We start from the raw sequence: 23592 nt of genomic DNA on the forward strand, positions 1-23592 counted from the left end.
GAACTCACTTTCTCGAGAGTCATGGAAGGAATCAGCTTTGATGGGAGTCGGGTCACTCCAGGACCTGCTGAAGCTCCTCTCACGCCGTTCGGCAAAGGCTAGGATAAAACCAGAGCAGGACATTAACAGATCCCAAAGCCACCTCTGCTGCTGCCACCAAACAAAACAGCCAGTAGATTTCCACCAAAGCCACACATCACAGACTCCCCTGGGCTTGTCCTTCCACTTGCCAAACGTGAGTCCTTTCCACACAGCAAACACAGGTCTCTCTTCTACACAGCCCAGACAAAGTGCCCTGCAGAGGACAGGGTGGGTAACACAGAAAGTGGATGACACTTGATGGTCTCTCCTTAAACGGCACACAGCTCAAACCTCAATTTAACAAAGCTATTCCAGTGTCCCAGTGTAAGTGCTTGGACTCAAAGGCCTCCCAGGAAGATGCACTGCACAGCTAATGACCTCTGTGACCAGAAGAAGGCAGTAGTTCTCCAGGCAGTTCTCCCTTCATGTTCTTCATCCCTTCATCCCAATCCGAGCTGGACCAAACAGCAGGACAGGAATGTCTCTGGAAATCTCATGCTTTCTAACTTTCATTGCAAAAGAGGAAATCCTTCAGCCTTTGCTTGCCTGCACTCTTGTGAGCACTACCTCTGGTTTGTTTTCTTTTCCCAAGGAGTATTGTATTGTTTGTGCTGGCATTTCCCAATCGGAATCCAGGGAGCTTGGCCCAGCTGGCTGCACCACAGGCAAATTCCTGGGAAGTGCCAACCACCATGTCTGACTTGGCAAGCCCATGTGAGAGCCATTATGCCGAGATTAACAGGCACTTACAGCCACTAATACCTATTTCTGGTGGCAGACAGGGAGTTTGCAGCAGGGTATCCAGTAACATCAGCACAGGAATCCACTGCAGGTCTGTATCACAAGAGCTGAGAAGCAACCTGTCCCCTCCAGCAGTGTGTCCAGGGTGGGTGTGACCTGTCCCCTCCAGCAGTGTGTCCAGGGTGGGTGTCCAGGGAGAGAAATCACATCTTCAGTTCTTCAGGTGATCTCCATCCTCAGTTTGCATTTAAACCAGGCACTGAGGTATTGTGCACACAAAGAAAGCTTTGAAAACATGACCCCAGAGTTCCAGAGGCAGAGACATGCCTGAGCATCCCCACAGTTCTGGGGGAGGTGAGCCCTGGCCACGTCAGGCAGTGCTAACTCAGATGCCAACAAAGACTCTGGAAAGGGCAAAGCTCTTTGCTGATCACTTCCCACAGCATATGAGAGAGGAAAGAATGCAAATTGAACTCAGCAGTGCTTTGCTGTGGGCAGTCTGTACACGATGCCTGGCCAGGGGGTGGGAAGAACAAGCTGTTTTCCATTCTGGAGCAATCCTCAGCTCTCAGGAGCAGGTTACACCACTCTCAGCCCACTTCACAGCGACAAGGGTGCTGGCCCAACCAAGTTATGAAGGACTGTTGCCTTCTGCAGAGAAAGGGAACTGCCATTTCCCAGGCCTAAGAGGGGATTTCTTCCCCAGTGAGGCACAACACTCCCTTATTTCCCCCTTGCTCCAGTCTCTTCCCTGTTCTTCTTTCTCCCTTCCATCGTCCTCTTAGCTCCCAGCAGGCAACTTTCCCCAGGTCCTGCTGTGGAGATGGCAGTGGGAGAAGGAGACAGCCAGCAGCCTGCATGGCACAGGGAGCACTGAGCACCCCAGGAGGCACAGCTGGTCCCAGCTGCAGGGGAGGCCAGGCAGGGCTTCCAGCTCTGCTCAACTCCCAGCTTGGGTTCTCCTCACAAGCCTCCACCAAAACCCACACGCAGGGCAAGGATGCTGCAGCTTTCCTTCCATTCCTTGCACCAAAGATCTCCCACAGCCAAGGCAGAGGGTCCTTGGAAGTAACTTTCGGGCTGCTTGGAGACATCCACGTGTCCCAGAGACTTGCAGCAACCCGGCCTTCATTTTTGCAGGATAAATGGCACCAGCAGGTCAAATCCTCTCTCCAGCCCAGTGCCAGGTCCTTTCCACCCAGAGCTGCACGTGACAGAGCTCCCCATGTCCCTCCAGCACAAACCCCAGCTCCTCACAGCCCCAGCCCACAGGTGCTCACTTACTTTGTGCTTTAACCCTTCGGCTCCCCACCATGCGGAGGTGCTTCCGAAAATTCCTGAAAGAAAGGCCAAACACAACCTTTGAGGAAGGTGACACAAAGCAACACCTGGGCCCAGCAGGACTGAAAAAATGGGAGGAACAAAACCAAAATGGGGATGATGGCGTATTTCCTTCTGGGCTTTCAAAAGCTGGAGATCAGGTCCCCAGCCTGCACCAACCCAGTACTGGGGACTATTCTGAGCTCCCTGGCACGGGGCAAGGGGGGTCCTACATGGCACCCCCTGCTCTCAGCCCACTCTCCCTTTCCTGTGACTGAGGCACAGCTGTGCTGTACCTTGCTGAGTGCACCCACTGCCCATGCTGGGAATGTTACCTCTTTTCCTAGTAAAGAGCAGTGCCTGCTCCCCTCTATCCTGCTTCAGCAGGAGTGTGAGGTGCCCAGGTTCTGCACACACCATGCTTGTGGCTGTGCTCATCTCCAAACACTGCAGCTGCTAAGATCTCACCCCTGCTGTTGGGAACCAGGCTGGGAAGGCTGGAGCAGGCTGTCCCTCCTTGGACAGCAGCACTGAGCAATGCTGGCTGTCCCCAGGGACCTACTCTCTGCTGCAGCTGCCACCCCCACTCACAGGCAGGGCCAGAGGGGCTGCAGAGCACACAGCTCCAGGGAAAACCCATGGAGGGTAATCCCTGGGGAGCAGCTACACCCCACAGTCAGGTCTGTGTAAAACAGTGTCCTGGCCACGCCTGAGAGGCCGTGGCAAATGGATTCTTTGTCCAGCCCCTCCGAGAGCAAGGGACCTGTTTCCTTTATTTTCTCATCACTCACCAAGGCAGGAACAGAACAGGAATCAAACAGGACAGCAGAAGAGACAGAGGGAGGAGCAGCATGTGGACTATCAAGAGAAGTGTCACCCCTCCATGAACCCTACTTAGTCAGGGTGACTTCACCCCACAGTGCAGCCCCAGGATGTCAGGGAACCTACATGGAGTGAGGGAGCCTTCCTGGATTCCTTCTGCCCCCCAACACACACCACAGACACCAAGCAACAGAGACTCCAGCTGGTGAAAGGGGTCAATGCCAAGTTGTCTAGCTCACACACAGGTTAGTGGGGTGAGTAGGGACATGTTACAACCATGCAGATGCTTTAGCACTGGACCAGGAGACACTTCCAGCACCAATGTGAAGTTGTTCAGAGAAATCTGGATACCTCTGCTCCTGTACAGGGAGATCCACACAAACACAGTCCTTGTGGGAGAGCACTTAACCCACATCACCCTCTGCACTTCCCCACTTAGGCCCTGGATCCCTTGTTGTCATCAGGATCCAAATTCAGCAGCTCAAGAAGGAAAACTAGCAGCTGGAAGCAACATGATTTCATGCCAAATTTCCATCTGCACTTGGGCTATTAATGTTTTCCAAAGATTTATTATATCTGTAATTGAGTACATGAAGAGTCACTGCTGTGGATCAGAAAACTACCCCTTTAGACACATCTACTGACACATCTGAGCTGGCTCAACACACAAAGCCTTCTGGGGTGCCCCATGACTGATAGTGGGGTCTGTCCTACTGTGCATTAGATTCAAATCCAAATAAATACAACATTTTAAGGGAACCAGGGCTGCGCTTTACACAAAGAAAAAGTCTTAGATATATGTTATAACTCATCAGAATGAAAATCTTTGTGGTCCACTGTGAGCCCAAGACCAAACCAGACACTGAGCACCAGTGTTAACTGCCAAGGCCACTGTTACATCCTTTGGGCTTTTGGTATTTTGGAGTAAAATCCCCTTTTTTGTTAAAGGCTCAGTTGTCCTCTCCACAGAGGAGATTCTTCAGACCCTGAGGGCAGAGGGGTAAAGCAGTGTTTGCCACAGAAGAACGCTGCTCCCAGCTGCCTAGACAGCTTGGGCTCTCCCATGAGAGACCTAAATACTGCTCAGAGCAGCTCCAGGGAGAGTCCAGCTGCTCAGGGTTAACCACCACACTAAACGCTCAGAGAATGGGATGAAGAACTTTTGCTCCTTCTCATCTCTTCTAGAAAAAACAGCACTTTGGAAAGGAGGTGCAAGCCTGGGACTGACTCCTAATGTGGGCATCCTGTGGGCATCCAGATCCTTCTGAGGGCTTTTTGCAGCTGTCTGGGTCCTCAGACCCCTCTGTACGTGCATGTCAGCACGGCAGGACTGGCTCTGGGGAAGGTGCAACCTGCTCTGTGAGCAGTGGGGCTCCATAAACCTGCCCAGCCTTCCTGCCTGGCTCCTGCAACTGCACCAAAACCCCTGTGTCACTTATCACTTGCAAGATCTCTTCACCCATCACAACACAACCAGCAATCCTCAAGTTTCAGTGACAAAATCTCCTTGTTACTCCCTTTTCTGACCAGTGCTCCTCCTGACAGGCTCCAGTTTGCCTGACAGGCACGACCCCATGGCACCTCCAGGGTCTCCATCCCAGCCAGAGGGCCTCCAAAACACCACAACCTCACTCCACACCCTGCAGCTCTGCCCACAGTGGGTCACCACACTGTGCAGAGAAGCCTTTTCTCTACCCACACTCCTGGCAGCAGCTCTCCCGTTCCCCTCCCTGGCTGCTCCTGCAGCAGGCACACGGTTCACTCTGGGCATCCCTGAGTCCCAAGGCAGCATACCTGGGTGCCATGCCATGCACTCCAGCCTCCCTGGGCACCAGAGCCTTCCCTGTGTGCCAGGCCACACAAACCAGCCTCCCAGGGTCAAGGACTGAAGGGGCTGGGCAACAACAACTGAACCCCAAAACCCCCGAGGCCATGACAGGCTGCACAACAAGCACCCAGAAGGGAGGTGGGGCTGGGGTCTGCCTCACTCCCTGGAGAAGGGAGCTGAACACTGCCAGCAGTCCTTGTAACTGGCCAGGGGCTGCTTCCACACGGCCCAGCCAACATCCCATCACTGCTGTCCTCCCTCCTCTTTGGGACATGATAAACACAGATGTGCTCCTGCTGTGCAGCCCTGCCTGGACCTTCAGTCCAGGAGGTGAAGGGACATCCTGGCCACCCAACACAAGGATGAGGTGACTCCATCCTCTCCCCTCACCACACAGCACCACCAAGGCACACAGCTCCTGCTCCTGTACTCACAGCCCACATGAACAAGCCACTTCCTCACCAAGACTTGCCTCTGTCTTCCAGATTCTGAGAAATCTCCCTCTTTTTAAAGATCCACTGTCTATTTGTTGAGAGCGTCTTTAGTACTGATTTTTATTTCTCTTCATTCTTGTTTTAAAAAAACACACCACCCTTCAGCTGCTAAAAAAAAAGTCTGCCTGGCAATTTCCCAGATAAAAAAACCTGATGTTTTTCTCCCACTTGGTTTTGAGCAGTGAAGTCATCATGGCAGTTTTTAAGCAATGACACAAACACTGTGTTACCCTTTTTAGTAGGCTGCCAAAATACACGAGCCTTGGCACATTTAAAAAAACAAATCAGTTCTGATTCCCACTGTGGGTAAGTGATGTGCCATAGGAGGCCTCTGTGTAATACATGGAAAAGGAATCAGTCCCCATCCCCCTTTTTTCCCTATTATTGGAAAAAAAAAAAGACTAAAAACCAGGCTTCTTGTCACTAGAGATGTTAATTTTGCCTAAGTCTCAGATTTTTGAGGTGCATTTAAAGATGCAGCAGCAGCACATAAAAGTATTCAGCTAACCTCAACCAAATCCTGCCCATGGCAGAGGAGTTGGAAGTAGATGATGTTTAAGGTCCCTTCCAACCCAAACCATTGTATAATGACATAAAATTCCAAGTATTTGGGAGAAGGCCGGGAAATGCATCTTTAATTTTTTAAATTTTTCTGCCTGAGACACGAATCACATATATTATATTTGGAATGTTATAAGAAACTTGACAGTGTTCTTTAAGAAGATGGAGATCAGCTCTTCACCTCCACAGTTCCTACACGGCCACTGCCAGTGTCCCTATGGACAGCACACAGACAGGGACACAGCCAATGCCATCAGGTTCACTGCTGACACCCAAAGGGCCCATGCAACACCAGGCAGGGTCACAGCTCCGGAGGGAAGGGGCCCTACCTCTGGATAACAGCTGCGGAATCATTCTCCCGTTTCCGTCTCTTCCTCTCTGCGTAGCCCCTGAACGCCCTGGGAAACCATTTCAAGCCATTAACCAACTCCACAGCTTTGAACTGCAGAGGACACGGAACACAGACAGGAAAGCTCTCAGCAGACAACAGAGACTGTGCTGCCCAGGGATGGACAGTCCTGAGTGCGGGGCAGGGCCAGGCAGAACTCACCAAACCACAGCTCCTCACTCCCCAGGGCAGGGGATAGACAAGCAAAGATCAGAGCATGGCCCAAAGACCAGGGCTGAGCAGCCCCATCCCTGCTACACAGAATGGACCTGGGAGCTGCAGACACAGCCCCTCTGCACACCAGGACTGAGAGGGATAAAAGTGTGCCAACAACTGGGGTCTGCACCTCAAAGATGGTGTGATCCATGTAGGCCTACAGGTGTAGCCACCTAACCTCCTGCCAGCTGAGACAGCCCCTGGCACAGGGAAAGCATGAGTGGATATGATGGACAGGAGAGGAGAGGAAAGGAGAGTTTATCCAGGACACCAACAGACAAGGAAATAAAAACTGAAGATTATACTTACGAGATGCTACAGATTCCAGGAGACGCAGGGAAAAAGAAAGAGAAGAGGAATTCGTTAGTGCTCAGCCCCAGCCAGTGTTCTGAGGGAATTCTCACTCCAGAAGGAATACTTCTTGTTAGGTGGAAGGAAACTGCTTTTGAAATTAAACATTTCTCAGTGGTGAGAACTCCAATTTGACAGAGCTTTATCCTCCCTGGGGCAGCGCTGACATGTGGCCTGGATGCCAAGTGAGCTCCACACAGACCCAGAGAAAATGCAGATGTACAAGAGCTGGATGTGGCCCATCAGGGTGCACCTCCACAGGCTTCTGGAGCAGGGACAGCACTGGAGCAGAGCCCAGGGATACCTGGGAAGCCACCCCAACACCTCAGGGAGGTGCCCTGAACTTCTGGAGATGTTTCTGTGTAGTCTCTGGAGGCAGCACAGAACCTCCAGAAATGGTAACCAAGGGGGTTGTGCTCCTCAAGGGTTTCCTTAGGACACCATTCCCCAAATCTTTGGCCTTCAAGCCCTGTAAGCCCTGCCATGGGCCATCATCCTGCAACAAATCTTCTGCCCAGAAAATTTGCATTCAGAGAGCAAAGGATGTGCCCAAAGGTAATGTGCTGGTTTTGTGCATGGTTTGTGGGTCAGATCAGAACAGTAAAACACCATTAACTGTTCCCAGCCAACATTTTTAAAGAGTTTTTTTCTGGGGAATGCAGCTACTCTGCCCCTCAATGTTGGATCCATCCCTCCCTGCAGCAATCCTTACAGGTCTGATCCAGTCTGAGTTATCCCAAGATCAACAATCAGCCCCTTTTCAGGATTTGAGAAGGGAAAAGTATGAGGGAAAGAAGAAATATGAGAGAAACAGATTACAGAAAGGACACCAGATTAGACAAGAAGAAAACAGGGGGAGCAGGAGAGCTGAGGGAGTCCCAGACATTGGAAGAAGCACACAGGGGAAAAAGTGACAAGGCTGGAGAAGGGCCTTGGAAGGCAGGACATTGTCTCATTTTCCTCACTGCTTGCCTTGGCTTTCCAGTCAGGTAGGAAATAACTGAAGCCAGGAAGACAAAACTTCCTGACAAGTTGGGTACAACCTGGAAATGAGGCTTTCCTTGCTCCCTTCAGCCCTTTGAGAACTGTCTCCTCCCAATGCAAAACAACCAGGGGCACCAAATCCTGCATGGAGTGTGGAGGGACAGGCTCTTCCAACTCACACCCCATCATACTTTGCAGGGATTTTAGTGATAACTTCTTCATATGACCAGACCAGTGCAGAACTACAGGGCTACATCTTATCCCATAGAAAGGGGATGTCTCTGGAATGAGCAAAGCAGGGAAAACCTGGAATAACCTTCCCTCGGGAAGTGGGTGCAGCAGAAGGAAGTGGTGGAGAGTCTCAGCTGGTGCTCCCAGAGGACCCTCCCTCTGCATGGCAGCCAGGGCCAGGGCAGTGTCACAGACAAAACAAGGCAAGCACAGAGAACTGAGCAGCCCAAGGAGTTAAAGAAGGTAAAACCAAATAAATGAGAACAATAGGAAAAAACTAATCAGTGGAACAAAAATTAATAAGAGACAAGTTTCTCTCTCTCTCACCCCTGGACTGTGATGCCAAACACACAACTGGAGGCTCTCAGACACAGCTCTGAGCAGGCTGTGGGCTCTGAGATCCACACAAAAGCCACGGCAGGGGTTTCACTTACGCTTGCATAGTTGTAGTGGCGGTGTGAAAACTGAAGAGGTTCTCCTTTGGGAACCAGGTTCGTATGGGGACATCATCTGGAAGAGACAGAGAGCAAAGCCTGAGCATCCAGAGGGCACAGATGTCCTTCAGACCCTCAGACTTCCCAAGCTCTTTCTCTTACGACTTTTTTTTTCAGCATCCTGCCCTGTACTGAGCAGGAGTCTCATCCTCCTCATATATATGCACACTGCCACCCAGTGCTCTGTAAATTGGTGCTAAGCCTGTCTATCAGGCTACTAAATGAAGAATAAAAGCTCTATCCTAAGCAGAGAAGATTAGAGTAATCCAGGAATTACAGAAGTGACATTTGAACCGGGAAAAAAAAACCCAATAGTGGAAAGAAACATTTTTCATTAAAAGCATTTTCCAGTCTCTGCTTTTTCCTTTATACCGTTGATTTGAAATGTCCCATTCCTCCAGTTCTTTCTGATATAGCCTCTGGTAGAAGCCTCTCCTGAGAACTGTGAGCCTGAGATCTCTTTTGGTGTCACTGAAGTTTCAATAAACCCTTCACACACCTGCTCCTGGTGACCTTGCCCTCAGCAGTTCATCTGGTTTGGAAGTCAAGCTGCCCATCAGCTATAAATCCGCAGGTAACTGGGCTGACTTGGTCACCTCTGTTTGTAAACTGCCCTGCCAAAACCAACTGTGGATTATTTCCTAATTCCAGGGCACCAGGACACTGCACCATCTTCACAGAATGATCACTAAGACCAAAAGCAGGCAGCAAAATAAGTCACTAATTACATGTGTGGGATGGTGGTGCCCAGGAGGAGGAACCTGTCCCTGAGAACTCTCAGCCTGGAGTCAGACAGGAGGAAAATCAGAGGGGGATTGAAATGCACTGACACAAGACTTGAGAGATCTCAGTGGACTGGATTCCTGGGATTTGGGGCTACCTGATTTTTCATCTTGCTTCACTCCCAATTTTGTGGCTTCCTTGCCCAATGCCTTGCCACATGTTGGTGTTGCTTCAGGCATTCAAGTTTTCAGATCATTTGCAACTGTGGCATCTTAGCCATTAATATTCTGGCATTGTCAAGGTGTTTTTTAGCTCACTTTCATCAGCTCAGACCCAGTCAAACCTCACATGTCCACTGCAGACATAATTCCTACAGACCAGCCATCTTACCAAATGTCTTGTACAGATCATCATATATTACAGACTGACCCTGCTACTCCCTGAAAGTACAAAAAGTGGCTGCAGTCACAGATGCAAAAACTGCTAACTGCAACTGGGGAGAGTTCCTTTGAAGTGAAGCTTCCCAGAAATCTATAGAAAGCTGTACCAAACACTCCTTCTCAGCTAAGAGTTTACATCAAGTCCTGTTTAAAGGCACCCTAAGGAAATACATATGTTAAATGAAAGCTGCATTCCAGTATGGTAAAGACTTGTGATGCAGTCCCTAAGTCTGCTCTCCTCCAAAACACAGAGAAGCAATGCAGAACAACTCAGACTGTAAAGGAATTACTTGTTTGAAGTCTCAAACCCACAGAAGTGGTGAAGGAGAAGTTGTACAAATTCCTTTTTAGCCAACAATTCTGTACAGACTTCTCAGGGGCTACACATCTCAAAGAACTGACATCTCTTGATGTATTTTACAGCTTTTAAGCCACTAGCTTTGGTTCAAAGCAAAGCTTATGAACAACAGCTAATTTCCTTAGGAGCCTTTGCCTGGACCATCCCTGGGAGACTCCCCTCCTTTTCTCCCAGACAGGAGTCAATATAAGAAGGATATCCCTGTCCTACACACAGCACTCAATGGAGAATTAAGGATTTGGGACCCTTCAGAGGTGTCTCTTTACCAGCCAGAGGTAGAACAGCAGCAGAGGAGCACACAGGTGGGGACTAGGCAGCACAGCTCAGCTCCAGAGCTCACCCACTGAATTAAAATTCAGACTATGGGTATGGCTGTTGCTGCCAGGAGTTTGCAGGCAGCAAACTCCTTTTTGGCCAGGCAGAGCAGCTTGTTCTCCTTTCATGTTGCATCAACTGTGATTACACAGTTGAGGGGCCATGGGCTTGGTGAGACTGGAGGAACACCAGCACCACAATCAGCATCTCCAGCCACTGCACCCAAATCCCAGCACCACTGTCCATGGTGGATGTGGATCCATGAGTGGATGTGTCTGTGAGAGATGCTGGGAGCAGCCCAGGAGATGACAGCTTGTGCTTCCCTGGAATGGTGTAAACTCGGCATCAAAATCCATACTAAATGATGCCAGTCAGGCCTGGCTGCCATGAGTGTTGGTTGGCAGCAGCATGTCACGTAAATCCAAACAGAGCAGCAGCACTGCAGGGTGAACCTCTGGGGAAATCAGCCTCTCCCCCATCTCCCCTCTTCTCTGCTTGCTCCCTTTTCCTGCTAGCCAGGCATGAAGGACATGCCAGGGAATTCTTCTTGCAGCCTGTGCCACTCGTGCTGCTCAGTTCTCTGGTTCTCTCTGAGGGACAACACTTGGGTGCAGAGCACAAATAAGACCAAGCTGAGGAAAATTTCCTTGCACGGTGCCAGTGCTGTGATGGGATTTGGGCTCGGAGACACAGCCCTGCCTGTGCAGCCTCACGTGCCACAACTCAGGGGCTTGAGAGAATCACCAAGGGGAGCTGCTGCCTGTTTGTATGAAACACAAACTACTCATGGAGGCATCCACTGGCCCACTTTGTTCCCATTTAAGTAACTGCTCTTGATATGTATTCAGAAAGACAGATCTCCATTTCACGTTGGTAACTGGCCCCAGCAAAAACTGCTGCCTAGTTAAAAACAGATACTAAACTCCAAGGCCCAGAAACAGAACATGGCATCTCCCTGCAGGATTTGCCAGGACACATTTTCCAGCAAACTGAGCAGTTCAGGTCCAGCTATGAGGAGTTAAACCCCTCCATTAGTGATGTGGAGCTTTCCTTTGGTTCTGCATCAAGTAACCTGCTTCAGTCCCACAGTGCACAGTGCAATTTTGATTTGTTCAATGTGCTAGTTTGGGATGGGATGAAGTTAATTTTCCTCACAGTAGGTGGTATGGGGCTGTGCTTTGGATTTGTGTTGAAATTTGTACTGAAATCCAGCCAGGCTGGACGGGGCTTGGAGCAACCTGGGCTGGTGGAAGGTGTCTCTGCCCATGGCAGGGTTGGAATGAGATGAGCTTTAAGGTCCCTTCCAACCCAAACCATTCCCTTGATTCTCTGAAAACAGTGCTGATAATACTGGGATGTTTTGTTATCACTGAGCATCCCTGCCCATGGGGAATGGGGAATTAATTCCTTACTTTGCTTCATTTGCTTTACCTAAACTGTCTTTATCTCAGCCCACAAGTTTTCTCACCTTCACCCTTCCCCACCCCACCGGGGCAGTGACTGAGCAGCTGCTGAGGCCAGAGTTAAACCACGACATCAGGAGAGCTTTCAACACAAACCCACCAGCACTAGGCCAGGAAATCTTCCTTTTCTTAATTCAGTACACATCATGAGGCTGCAACCAAGTCAACTCAGCACCCTGACCTCCAGGAGACCAAGTCCCTGGGGTTAGGATCTACTTTCCTGAAAATACTTTCTTTTCCTGACCTCAGACAAGCTTTCTGGCTCTGTCACCACATGCAGAGCCATCTTTTTAACAAGGAAAACACATATGATCATAAAACCCTAAAAGGTTTCCACACAGAAAAACTCTTATCATTCCTTTTCTTGCACTTTAGCACTAAAAATAATAAAGTCTAAACTTGCACATGCAGTGTCTGATGTGAAGCCCAAAATATCCCAGGGAACAGAGGGAATAATGCTTAAAAACCATGTACAGGATTCCATGGGACTGTAGTTGTTCTGCACATTTGATAATCACCTATTTTTTCACTACTATTCTTCAGTTTTAGGCCATATATTAATTTAGTTACATTATTTCAAGGATCTAAGCATGAAAGTATGGTCCAGAACCCAAACTTTGGTGATCTTACCTGTAGTAGACATCACTATGTTATTTACTAGGAAACTATGAACACAGGAAAGCTGGGCAGTTTGATCTCCACAGTCCTTATACTCAATTGCTTCTCCAGGAGAAAACCTGGACCTTTCCTGGCTTGACTCTCTGCTCTAAAAGCCTGGATGTGTGTTTACAGAAAAAATCAGACAAATTAGGTCAGACTCTTTGCCAGCCACATAGAGGCAAAGATGGACTGTGCACTAGTTTATAATTCAAAGCACACAGACTGTGACATATATTTGATTAATGGCTCAGTTTTTAAAGACAGCCAGGGATTTCTTTAATGTAATTGAATAATTACAAGCCCTATTCCCTGAGAACACTGAGCAAATGGATAGTGAGCAGGGAAGAAAGTTCAATACTGTGCTATTTGCTGAATTTATGGGAAGCCCATGAGGTGGCAGTACACGGGTTACCCTGTTAAAATGCTTCCAGCCACACAGATGAGCATTCTGAGGGACCCACCAAACTGCAGAACACTGTAACCTGAGCTGAGGGTCCTACAGAGCACTGTGGCACATTCACAAAGATTTCCCCTGCCCCACATGAGGCAGAGAGAGTCCTGCTCTGGGATGAGCAGGGATGAAGGTACTCAGACACAGCCCCTCCTCTCTTGCTCTTCCTTCCACAGAAAGAGAGCCCACAGAGCTCCCCCTCACTGAGCTGCACGAAGGTGTCATGGAAACCACCCAGGTCAGCTGCTGCTCACCAGCTGCAAGGAGAGACAACAGAGCTTGGACAGCTGGCCCCTAGCTGAGCTCAGCTTATTTCAGACTCCTTCTCTGAAAATCCCTTTCCAGGAACGCTGGTGCAGGGCCTTGATTTGAAGCCATGTGAGGACACTGAGGGCACTTGGGGTGTTCAGCTGGAGGAGTCTGAGGGGAGAGCTCATGGCAGTTCCAGCTTCCTGGGGAGGGGCAGAGGAGGGGCAGGGACTGAGCTCTGCTCTGGGGGGACCAGGGACAGCACCCAGGGAATGGCTGGAGCTGTGTCAGGGCAGGGTCAGGTTGGATCTCAGGGAAAGGTTCTTCCCCCAGAGGGTGGTTGGGCACTGACCAGGCTCCCCAGGGCAGCGGGCACAGCCCCAAGGCTGCCAGAGCTCCAGGAGGGTTTGGATGATCCTCTGGGGCACAGGGTGTGACTGTTGGGGATGGGCCTGTGCAGGGCTGAGGGTTGGACTCGCTGATCCTTGTGGGTCCCCTCCAACTCAGAATATTCTGGGATTCTGTGACGGTACCAGCAAGGTGCCAAAAGTGAAATGCTACAGGGTCCAACTCCAGGCACGTGGCAACAAACCCTCCGTGCTGGGATCAGATGGTGTCACCCTTTGTGTCCCTCCAGCACCCAACACTCACCCCTCACTTACCAGACACTCTGTCGACACTGTACATCCTCTCCAGCCTCTTCCTGTGCCACCCAGTCTCGCTGGGCGGGTGCTGCTCCAGGTCAAAGGATTGCTGGGAAGGGGCAGCCAGGCGGGTGCAGTTTGGGCACTCCTTGGAGCCCTGGCGGCTGCCTGGCCAGGCCTTGCAGTGCCTGCTGACGCCGTGGGAGCCGCCGGCGCCGTGCCCGTGGTGGCCGTGGTGACACTCGTCCTGGGCAGCCCCCTTCATCACCACCAGCTCCATGCTGCCGTTCTCGTGCTCCGACAGCATGGGCCTCTCGCCGGAGATCGTGTACACCCGGGGCTTGGCTGCCTCGCTCGGGATCTTCTCCGCCTGCTCCTCGAAGCTCCTCTCAAACTTGCCGTCCGAGATGACCGAGAGCCTGCGCTTGTTCTGCGCCGCCTGCTGCAGCTCGGGGGAGTCCTCCTGCCCGATGTAGGAGTCTGCTAACAGGTGATCTGAAACAAAAGGCACGTGCTCCTTAAAACCAAAGCACCCCACATTCAAATTCACGAGGCTCTTTGCTACTGCTGCAGAAAGGGGAGCGAGGAGAGAAATACAGCAGGTTCCCCCAGGAACCGTTTCAGATGAATGTGTGCCCACTGCTGCCTTCTAAACCTCCAGAGCTGGCACTGAAATGAGAGACATTTCTCACAAACAGGCCCAATATTTTAAGCATGTGTGGCCACCAATGCAGGTCTTATTGCACAGCTTGAAAATGCTCCCATGCAAGACAGCCCTGGTTCAGCTGCAACCTTTTCTGCTCCAGCGGGTTCTGAGCTGGTCACAGTCTGCAGGACAAGGATCAGCACAAACCTCTCCAAGTGCCAAACTCTGTTTTACGCATCAAGTTCTTTTAGAACACTGGGAAAGGGTTTGGGGTTTTTTCCTCCTGATTTTCTGCCAACAGGGCAGGTACTGATCCTGGCTGTGTGTACAGACTAGGGAACCAAAGGCTGGAGAGAAGTGCTGCAGAAAGGCACCTGGGGGTCCTGGTGGTGGCCACTTGGCCCTGAGTCAGCAGTGCCCTGGCAGCCAGGAGGGCCAAGCCTGTCCTGGGGGGCACCAGGCCCAGCATGGCCGGCCGGGCCAGGGAGGGGCTTGTCCCGCTCTGCTCTGCCCTGGAGGGGCCTCCCCTGCAATATTGGGGCAGTCTGGGGGGACACAATGGAAGGAAGAGCTGAAGCCATTAGAGAGTGTCCAAAGGAGGCCACGAGGATGGGGAAGGGCCTTGATTTGAAGCCGTGGGAGGACACTGAGGGCACTTGGGGTGTTCAGCTGGAGGAGACTACGGGGAGACCTCACTGGGGTCTTCAACATCCTCCTGAGGGGCAGCAGAGGGGTAGCTCCGATCTCTGCTCCCTGTAAGCAGTGACAGGACCCAAGGGAATGGCCTGGAGCTGCATCAGGGCAGGGTCAGGTTGGATCTCAGGTAAAGGATTTTCACCCAGAGGGTGGATGGGCACTGACCAGGCTCCCCAGGGCAGTGGGCACAGCATCAACCCTATCTGAGTTCAAGAAGCATTTGGACAACACTCTCAGGGACAGGGTGGGATTGTTGGGGTCTCCTGTGCAGGGCCAGGGAGTTGGACTCAATGACCCTTGTGGGTCTCTTCCAACTCAGATATTCAATGATTCTGTGAGACGAAAGAAATGCAGACAGACTTCAGCTGAGAGGTGCAGCACAGCACCCGCTCCCCGCAGCACCCCTGGCCAGCACCCACTGTGTGTGCAGACAGTGACAGCACAGCCTGTGGAAGTGGAAGCTGTCCTGGAGGAAAACACAGCCACTCCCTTTGTAGGGTAGGAAGATCGAAAGGAGAGAGACCCATGAGTGTAACTATCTTTGGAGCCCACACACTGGATGAAGTGCCAGGAAATCTCAGCATTTCCATGGCAATTCCATGCATGAACCCAACAGTAGCTCCCACCCACCTGCTAATCCTTTTTCAAGTGGCTGTTAATTACCTCTTACACTTCCCTTCAGATGGGAAGCAGCTATAGGGGACTGGTAAAAAGGCTCAGCAGGGAATGCATTATTCATGTGACTACTACCCCCAAAAAATGAAATCATTAGTGTCCAGCACAGACAGCAGCACTTAAAACAGAGACAGAAGGAAAACCCGAGCCTTCACTTCAGTAGATATTTAAGGAGCTACTGAGTCATGACCTGGAAGAACTCAGCCACAGTTTGAGGCTTGGCTGCCTTGATACTGGCCATGAAGAGATGAAGGAGGAAGAAATCTTATCCCAGTACAAGACTGGTGGTGTATGAGTGTGGCATGGGCCTTTCACTGCTGCCACATTCTGCTGCCTTTGAAGGGCTCCTGTGACTCTCTCAGAAGAGCCTTCCCAAGCTGCAGACTATCACATTTTGAATCTGAAATCCATCCTGGACTGGGCTCAGGTTGCCCAGGGCCTCTCCCTCTGCTGTGTTTGCAACCAAGACTGACCAGAACTGAGCTGGTCCAGGGTGTCACCCTTATCTCATTTTTCTGCTTGAGACACAACTTCCTCCAGCACCACCAGGAGATAAATATGTCTCTGGCCACTCTGCTCAAGGAGTGATTGTCAGGACTGCTCAAGCTGACACAACTCAGGTTTCATTCATTTGTCTCCTAGTGACACCTCACAGCCTCTGGATACTGGAGCTGACCAGGAGGAGACACTGCAGGAGTCCTACAGAAAGAGCTGTGCCTGTTGAACTTGTGGTTGATGCTGTCTTTCCAGGCTTCACATGAAGTCAAAAATGCATGTCTAGACATAGTGAGGAGTCATGCACCTCACTGATACTGCCCAAGTAAAATAGGAAAGGCAGGCAGTGGTCTGCCTTTACCAAATAAAGGTAAAATAGGAAAGGCAGGCAGTGGTCTGCCTTTACCAAATAAAGGTAAAATAGGAAAGGCAGGTGTGGACATCAGCACCTGTTTCAGGAGGAAAGCCTGATGGACAACAAGGGCCATTCCAGCAGAAAAACCAGCAGCTTGTCCACCCAGTCCTACCAGCTGCAGGATACAGTGTCACAGACCAACCAGTGCAGAAGGTGTCCACAGGCTCCAAAGCCTCTCCAACCACATTTCAAACCTCAAAGGGCAGCAGGTGTGGGGATCTGCTCTCCAGCACCTGAGATCCTCTCCAGTTCCAAGACTAACTGTGCTCTAGAGTGGGTGTGTCTTGGGAAAACACCACCAAAGGACTCTCCGAGATCTGCCAAGATCTGTGCTGGCTAATTGTGCCAAGCACACCATTTTTAAAATTAAAAACAAAGGCCAGTTCTCAGTACTCATCTCAACTTGTCAAACTTACTAATCTGCGTGGGCACAGTGACGCTACAGATTTCTCAACCACCACAGAATCGTGGCTGACAGCTGCCCCTGCTCCTCCTGAAATTAATACTAGGATGGAAGATGTACAGCCTCCTCAGAGCAAACACACAGAGTGTCACCTTCCCTCACACACTGACAGCAGCACAATTCAGAGATCCAGGAACTCCTGAGCTCTGGGATCTGTGGCTAAATGGAAAAATGAAGCCCCCAAAGCACAGTATGTCTGGAAACGGTGATGATCACAAGTGCAAAGAGACCAATTCCAGTCTCTGTTTTATAAGCACTGAGGTCTGTTCAGCCCCATAAAATTTACAGACATGCAAGTGGGACACGACTGGTTTCACATAAAAGTCAGATTTTTTACTGAAATCCTGGCAGCATTACAGTTCTTGACCAGATATATTTGACATCAACTACTTGTCTGATCTAGCATGCAAAATGCGAGGACAATTCTTTCTTCCTACCTTACTTGTCCCTTCCTCAAGGTGTTTTCACTTGTACTTGTGTAGGAGTTTTCATGATTTACACTACAAAAGGCTGCCAGCACACCAATGTGTTTTCTTTTTGTGAAACAATTGAATAATTCTACATTTTCATTCAATTTAGCACCCTCAGTAACTACACATTGAAGAAAGAACTTCATATGCAAAGGGAATGTGAAGCTTTGTTCCAGACTTGTCGTTAATAAGGAATTTATCTACAGAAAAAAGCCAGTATGGAAGGAAAAGAAACTCAAATAACCATCATAATGACTTACTGGCTGCTAAAACTGAACCTGCACCATTTCAGGAGCAAGTCTGTGAACCCATATACATGAAATCACACAAACAGGCAGCCCCAAGATATGACCAGTGACCCTTTCTGTGCTTGCAGCAAATTGGATGCAGGTGCCACCTGCCTCCACTGTGGCATTTTAGGTTAATAGTTTGCTTCTGATAAGAAAGAAGCCAGGCTGGTCCAGGAATCGATGCTGAATTAGATCTGAGCCACAGGGATGTTGAGTGGTGAGACAGAGGGACACCAAGGGGAGTTCAGCAGTGACTGGGAGTCAGCTGCAGCAGGCTGCTGTTAACACCCTGTGCCTGGTGACTGCTGCTCCCCTCATCTCATTGTCACATTGCTCTTGTCACTTCTCCCACTCCCAGCTGCTCCATCCAACTGCCACAGCAGCCCAGGCCAGCGTGACTCGGGACTCCTGGCACAGCTCCCTCCTCTCCAGCCACTCCTGAACCTGACCTGGGAATGCCCCTGCTCTCCCACCTGCCTTCAGCAGCAACACCTTTGTCTCACACAGCTGCAAAGCTACTTGGGACCAGACAAATCAGGTTCCTTTTCATCTAGATTTCTGCTCTACATGGATTTGTTGTGCCTGAGATACTTCACAGCAAAATGAAGGGAAGGAGATCAATGTCCTTGATCTGTAGATCATGAGCCCAAACATCCAAATGGTATTTTCATCACTTCCCTGCCACCTGAGCCGAGTCCAACAGCCTGTCCAGAGCCCAGGGGCTCGACAGTCCAGTCCTGAGGGCCAACCCACTTCTCACCCCCCTTGTCATTTACTTGAACACACATCTTTTTGGCCTCACTTGCTCCTGTCTGACATTTCTTTCTTCACCTTCCACACAGCACTGCCCACCACACTCCACAGGGCACATGTATCACCAAAGACACTGACAGCAGTGACAATCTGTGCTGGGTAACTGGCAGTGTCTTGGAAAAGAGAGAATCCATATTTTCAGTACATGTAGTTCCCGATAATTAGACCCTTATTAGATACTTCCAATACATCCTTTCTCAGTCAGTAACTCTAACCTGAGCACTCGCTCTGACCCAGGGAACTGTGAAAGGACTTGGGCTGTTTTTCTTTCGCTGTCACCACGTTTCTGCAGAGCAGGGAACAGGCTGGGATCAGCCCCAGCTGACTGATGCCCATCCACAACTCACAGAGCCAAACTCGCCTCTGCTGCAGACTGCCTTGCAACCCCGTGGGATGAGAAGTTTATAAATCAAGGCAGAACATAGCCAAAAGGCACAGACAGAAGCACCAAATTTATTCCTGCATTTAGCAGCTAAACTGATGATTAAAGCACCTTAGATTTAAAGCTTCCGCTCCAGCATCAGAAGCAAAGTGGCAAAGGGGAATCCAGATAAACCCTATTAAAAGAACCTCTGTCATCTCAGCAAAATAAATTTCAGAGAGAGAGTTCTCTCTTCCCTGTTCCACCTCAGCTGGATCTCTCTGGACCTGATGTTTACGGTACCAATTTTAAAAGAAAGAACTGACTTGGCCACTGAAGATGAATGGAGAGATTTTGGGTGTGCAGTTCATGGCCTTGCAGCATTGCTCACAGGAGTAGGAATGAAGTTAATGCTGGTTTTATCTTACACCAGGAGGAGTCCAGGTGATCAGTGAGGAGAGCAGAGAGGTGCTCTGGCACTGCAAAACCATAAAAACTATTCGAACTGCACAGCTGAGCAGTTTCTCTTGCAGTCTCAGTTCTGAGACCTCCCCCATGCCTGTCCCTGCCCCCTGGGTGTGCTCCTCCCCTCCCTCATCAGAGCCCTAATGCAGAGCTTCCCACCAAGTCCTTCCCAAAGCTGCTGTACCCCAGCAGGACCCCCCAGCAGCCCACCTCGCTGGGCTCAGGGCTGAGATGTAGCCAAGAAACAGGCATGGGAAAAAATGGGAAATTTGTTCAAAATATTGAAGCACGAGGCAGGAATCTAAAAATGGAGACACGACAATTAAGAAAAAAAGGTCACAGTGGCATTTCAGCCGTGCAGGAGCTTCAGAGTCAAGTGAGTAAACAGAATCACAGAATCCCAGAATAGCTGGGGTTGGAAAGGATCTCTGGAGATCATCCAGTCCAACCCCCTGCCCAGGCAGGGTCACCTGGAGCAGGTGACACAGGAACACATCCAGGTGGGTTTGGGATGTCTCCAGAGAGGGAGACTCCCTGCCCTCCCTGGGCAGCTGTTCCAGTGCTCTGCCACCACCATGGAAAGAAGTTCTTCCTCATAATGAGGTGTTTTAGTTGTGTTTTAGTTTATGGCCATTGCTCTTGTCCTGTCACTGGGCACCACTGAACAGAGTCTGGCACCATCCTCTTGGCACCTGCCTTAGAGATATTTGTGTGGATTGATGAGATCCCATTTGAGTCTCCTCTTCTCTAGACTAGCCAGGCCCAGCTCCTGCAGTCTCTCCTCGTATGAGAGGTGCTCCAAACCCCTCATATCTTTGTGGCCTCCGCTGGACCCTCTCCAGTAGCTCCTTGTCTTTCTTGAGCTGTGCACAACGATGTGCACAATGTTCACTGTGGGTTACCCAAATCCTGACCACAGCCCTGCTGTGACTTTACTGGGCACCACAACCCCACTGCTCCCAAGGAAGGAATGTCACACACTTCCCTGCAAAGCCACAGGGAAGAGGCAAGGGCTGCTTCTGTAAGGGAGCTGCTCTGAGAAACCACAAGGTCACTTAGCTATGACAAAATGGTTCCAATTAGCCTTCTGTGCTCAAATGGGCCTAGAAAACAAACAAACTCCAGATAGTATTGACACAGTGTCTCATAGGTGAGTAACCTTTTAGTCTGGCCTCTAACATTAATGTGAACAGATGAAATTGTTCCTGTGAGACACGACCCAAAGGAGCAAGTGGCAGCTCCATCACTGGCCTCAGCATCTCCATGGCAACACTGTGACCTATGCTTTCACTCCCTTTACAAGCCAACAACATATTCCATGGCAAATTTCAGGATACACCCACACCATAACTGCTCCGGCTTATGCTGGAAGTGGCCTGAAAGCCACAGAGCTGAGATTTCACATTCCTGCTCTGTCCTGAGCTCAGGCCACCTACAGCCCCCTCTGTTTCTAGACAGGCCACCTCCACTGCTCGAGGCCACCTCCACCTCATCAGCACAGGGACACACTGGGAGCAGGGCCAGCTGCACTGCTGGTCCACCCTGGGGACAGGGCAAACACCCTCTAGAGAAAAAGGCCTCCTTGGTGCTCACCCTGCACCAGGCTCCACTGGCAGCTCCACAGTCTGAACACTGCCAAACTGCAGGTCCCTCAGAGCACTGCACAGCTCCAGCTTGACTTCACAGAGGTACAAAAAGCACAGCTTGCAGGTTGCTTTACCCTGAAGCACCTGCAAGGCCTCACCCCGAGGTTTCTCCAGCCCCAGGCCAGTTCTGGCAGCACCAGGAAGCTCCTCTGTGTGTGGCTGCTCCTCCACACACCCTCCCAGCCTCTTCAGAGGCAGCCAAAGCCCAGGCTGCAAACACAGGGGGTTGATCCAGTGCAGGCTCTGCACCTGGGACAGGGGTAAACATGTTTTGTTCCTGCCACCCCTCCCCACTGCCATCTGGCTCACAAGTGCCCTCTTCTCCTTACACATTGCACTGATGACTGAAACACGATGCAAAACCAAAGGAAAGACATGAAGATGATCTTTTTTGAGCTTAAAAAGAAGTGTCTTCCAGTTTCAGGTAAACACTCCTTTGGTTTGCACTGATGCAAACCAGTAGTCAAGCTGTTGTTGCAAGAATCACATCAAATTTGGGTCAAAACCTGCAAGGTAGCAGTGGCAGCACAAACCACACCTTTTATCTGCTGGGATCTCTCCCTTTCTCTTGCTTCCAGAGCATTTCCTGCTCATCCTGCCCAGAGCAGTCAATCCCAGGGCAGCCCAGAGCTGCATCCCACAGCCCTGCAGCCCAGAGCTGCATCCCACAGCCCTGCACTCCAGCAGCAGCAGCTCCCTCCCAACAACCCCACTGAGCAAAACAGAAACTGCCTGATAAAAAAGTAACAGGAAAACAACCCACACAGCTCCCTCTCTTTCCTCAAAGGATCACTGTGTCTGACTCCCAGCTCACTGGCATGCATCACTGCTTCCCCAGGCAGGAGGCAGCTTCTCAAAGGCTCTGCTTGCTGTCCTTTTTAATGTCACTGCCCTGGCTACCTTTTCCTCTCACAGTGCCAGTACATGGAGATAACAAAATCTAAAACATTATCTCAGCGTGGGGCCTCTGACACCTAAGCTGGGAGAAAGGAACTGTCCAAAATTCCCTGAGCTCTGGTGACACTTTGAGAGGTTATTTCTTCTGTGCTTTGTTCTCTGCAGCCTTTTTACACTTGCACAATATTTCAGTCCTTTTCTCCTACACTAAGACCATGCCTCAGACAAGATGGAAAGTCTTTGGAAGGTACCAGAAAGATACAAAAGTCAGCAAGGACTCTTGGCAACAGCCCTGCAGTCAGAGTGAACACTGAACATGGGAGAGTGCTCCTCGTGGGAGCCCTCCCAGACCTCCAGCCTGCATGAATAAGCCAGCAATGAATAGAGGCAGGAAGAGAGAAGGAGATCCATCACCTCCTCAGCACCAGCTCCCTCACCAGATCCATGTCCTGTCACCTGCAGCAGAGTCCAACACTCCCTTTTTTTTCTAATTCCTCAAAATAGCTTAAGGATCAGGGGGGAAAGTCTCAGTGAGCCCAAAGGGAGAATTTTTTCATCCTCTGTCAGTACTTGTAACCCATCACCAGGCAACTGCCCTGTTCCAAAAGGGAAACAAAGGGAAGAAAACTGTGTTGCCATCATCCTTTCTGTAACCTCCGAGCAAGAGGAGAGGTAAATGTACCTCCCCAGTCACCTGGAAAAACCTACTCCAGAGTGAGACACTGAAGAGTTGCACAGGGATAGTGACACAACATTTGTGAGCCATGAAGTTCCCAGGCCTCCCATCAGGAAGAATCAGAAGTTACAACCAACAACAAACGTTCTCTCTCACCTTTTCCCACTCCATGTCACCCCACAGTACCTCTCTACCTCCTGCTGCTGTTCATCCCACACCCACTGCCCCAGCAAGCACAGAGGGCACACACTGACTGCAACTGTATTGAAAACAGAAGGTAAAAGAGCCTTGCAGGTAACTCAGCCCTGGTTACAATGCCTGGCTGTGGCAGCTGGCCCCTCCTGCTGACACACAGTCCCTCTGCAGTTCTTCATTACCACTCCCCGATTTCTCAGAGACATTCTGCCACACAAGCTCTCCAGAGGAGCCACCACAAACAGACTCTGGGGTGTAGAAGTTACCCCTGAAGAACAAGCTCCTTGATCAGTTGTAGAACATGATCTTATGAGGGATACAAAAGCCACTAGACCATTTCCTTTCTTTGGAGTCAAGGGACTCTGAAGATGAAAAAAGTTAGACCAAAATGGACAATCCTCAGAGAACAAAATGTAGCAGAACTAGAGCAAGTTGGGGCAGTGTCTGCACACCTGCCATCTCCCCCCAGGTGGGTCTCCTGGGGCTGAATTAACAGGTAAAGCAGCAAAAGAACTGACAGCCCAAAGAGACACACCCTCTCCATTTTCTCCATGAGGATTGCCCTCTGCAGGGAG

At 50.4% G+C, this 23592-nt stretch overlaps 1 protein-coding gene across 4 annotated transcripts in view; it reads right to left on the minus strand.

Moving 5' to 3' along the window:
• Positions 1–23592, minus strand: part of NSMF (NMDA receptor synaptonuclear signaling and neuronal migration factor) — a 49874-nt gene that overhangs the window by 15291 nt on the left and 10991 nt on the right. The window contains exons 3-8 of one of the 4 annotated variants that reach the window (XM_064677218.1): positions 13833–14309; positions 8452–8527; positions 6761–6766; positions 6177–6245; positions 2107–2159; positions 9–98 (exon numbers count right to left, since the gene is read on the minus strand). In XM_064677218.1, the coding sequence (XP_064533288.1) occupies positions 9–98; positions 2107–2159; positions 6177–6245; positions 6761–6766; positions 8452–8527; positions 13833–14309 (771 nt within the window). The remainder of the gene's footprint in view (positions 1–8; positions 99–2106; positions 2160–6176; positions 6246–6760; positions 6767–8451; positions 8528–13832; positions 14310–23592) is intronic. The other 3 variants (XM_064677219.1, XM_064677216.1, XM_064677217.1) reach the window with 3 other exon arrangements.

This window comes from Pseudopipra pipra, chromosome 20 (genome assembly GCF_036250125.1).
Source record: "Pseudopipra pipra isolate bDixPip1 chromosome 20, bDixPip1.hap1, whole genome shotgun sequence".
Taxonomy (NCBI): Eukaryota; Metazoa; Chordata; class Aves; order Passeriformes; family Pipridae; genus Pseudopipra; species Pseudopipra pipra.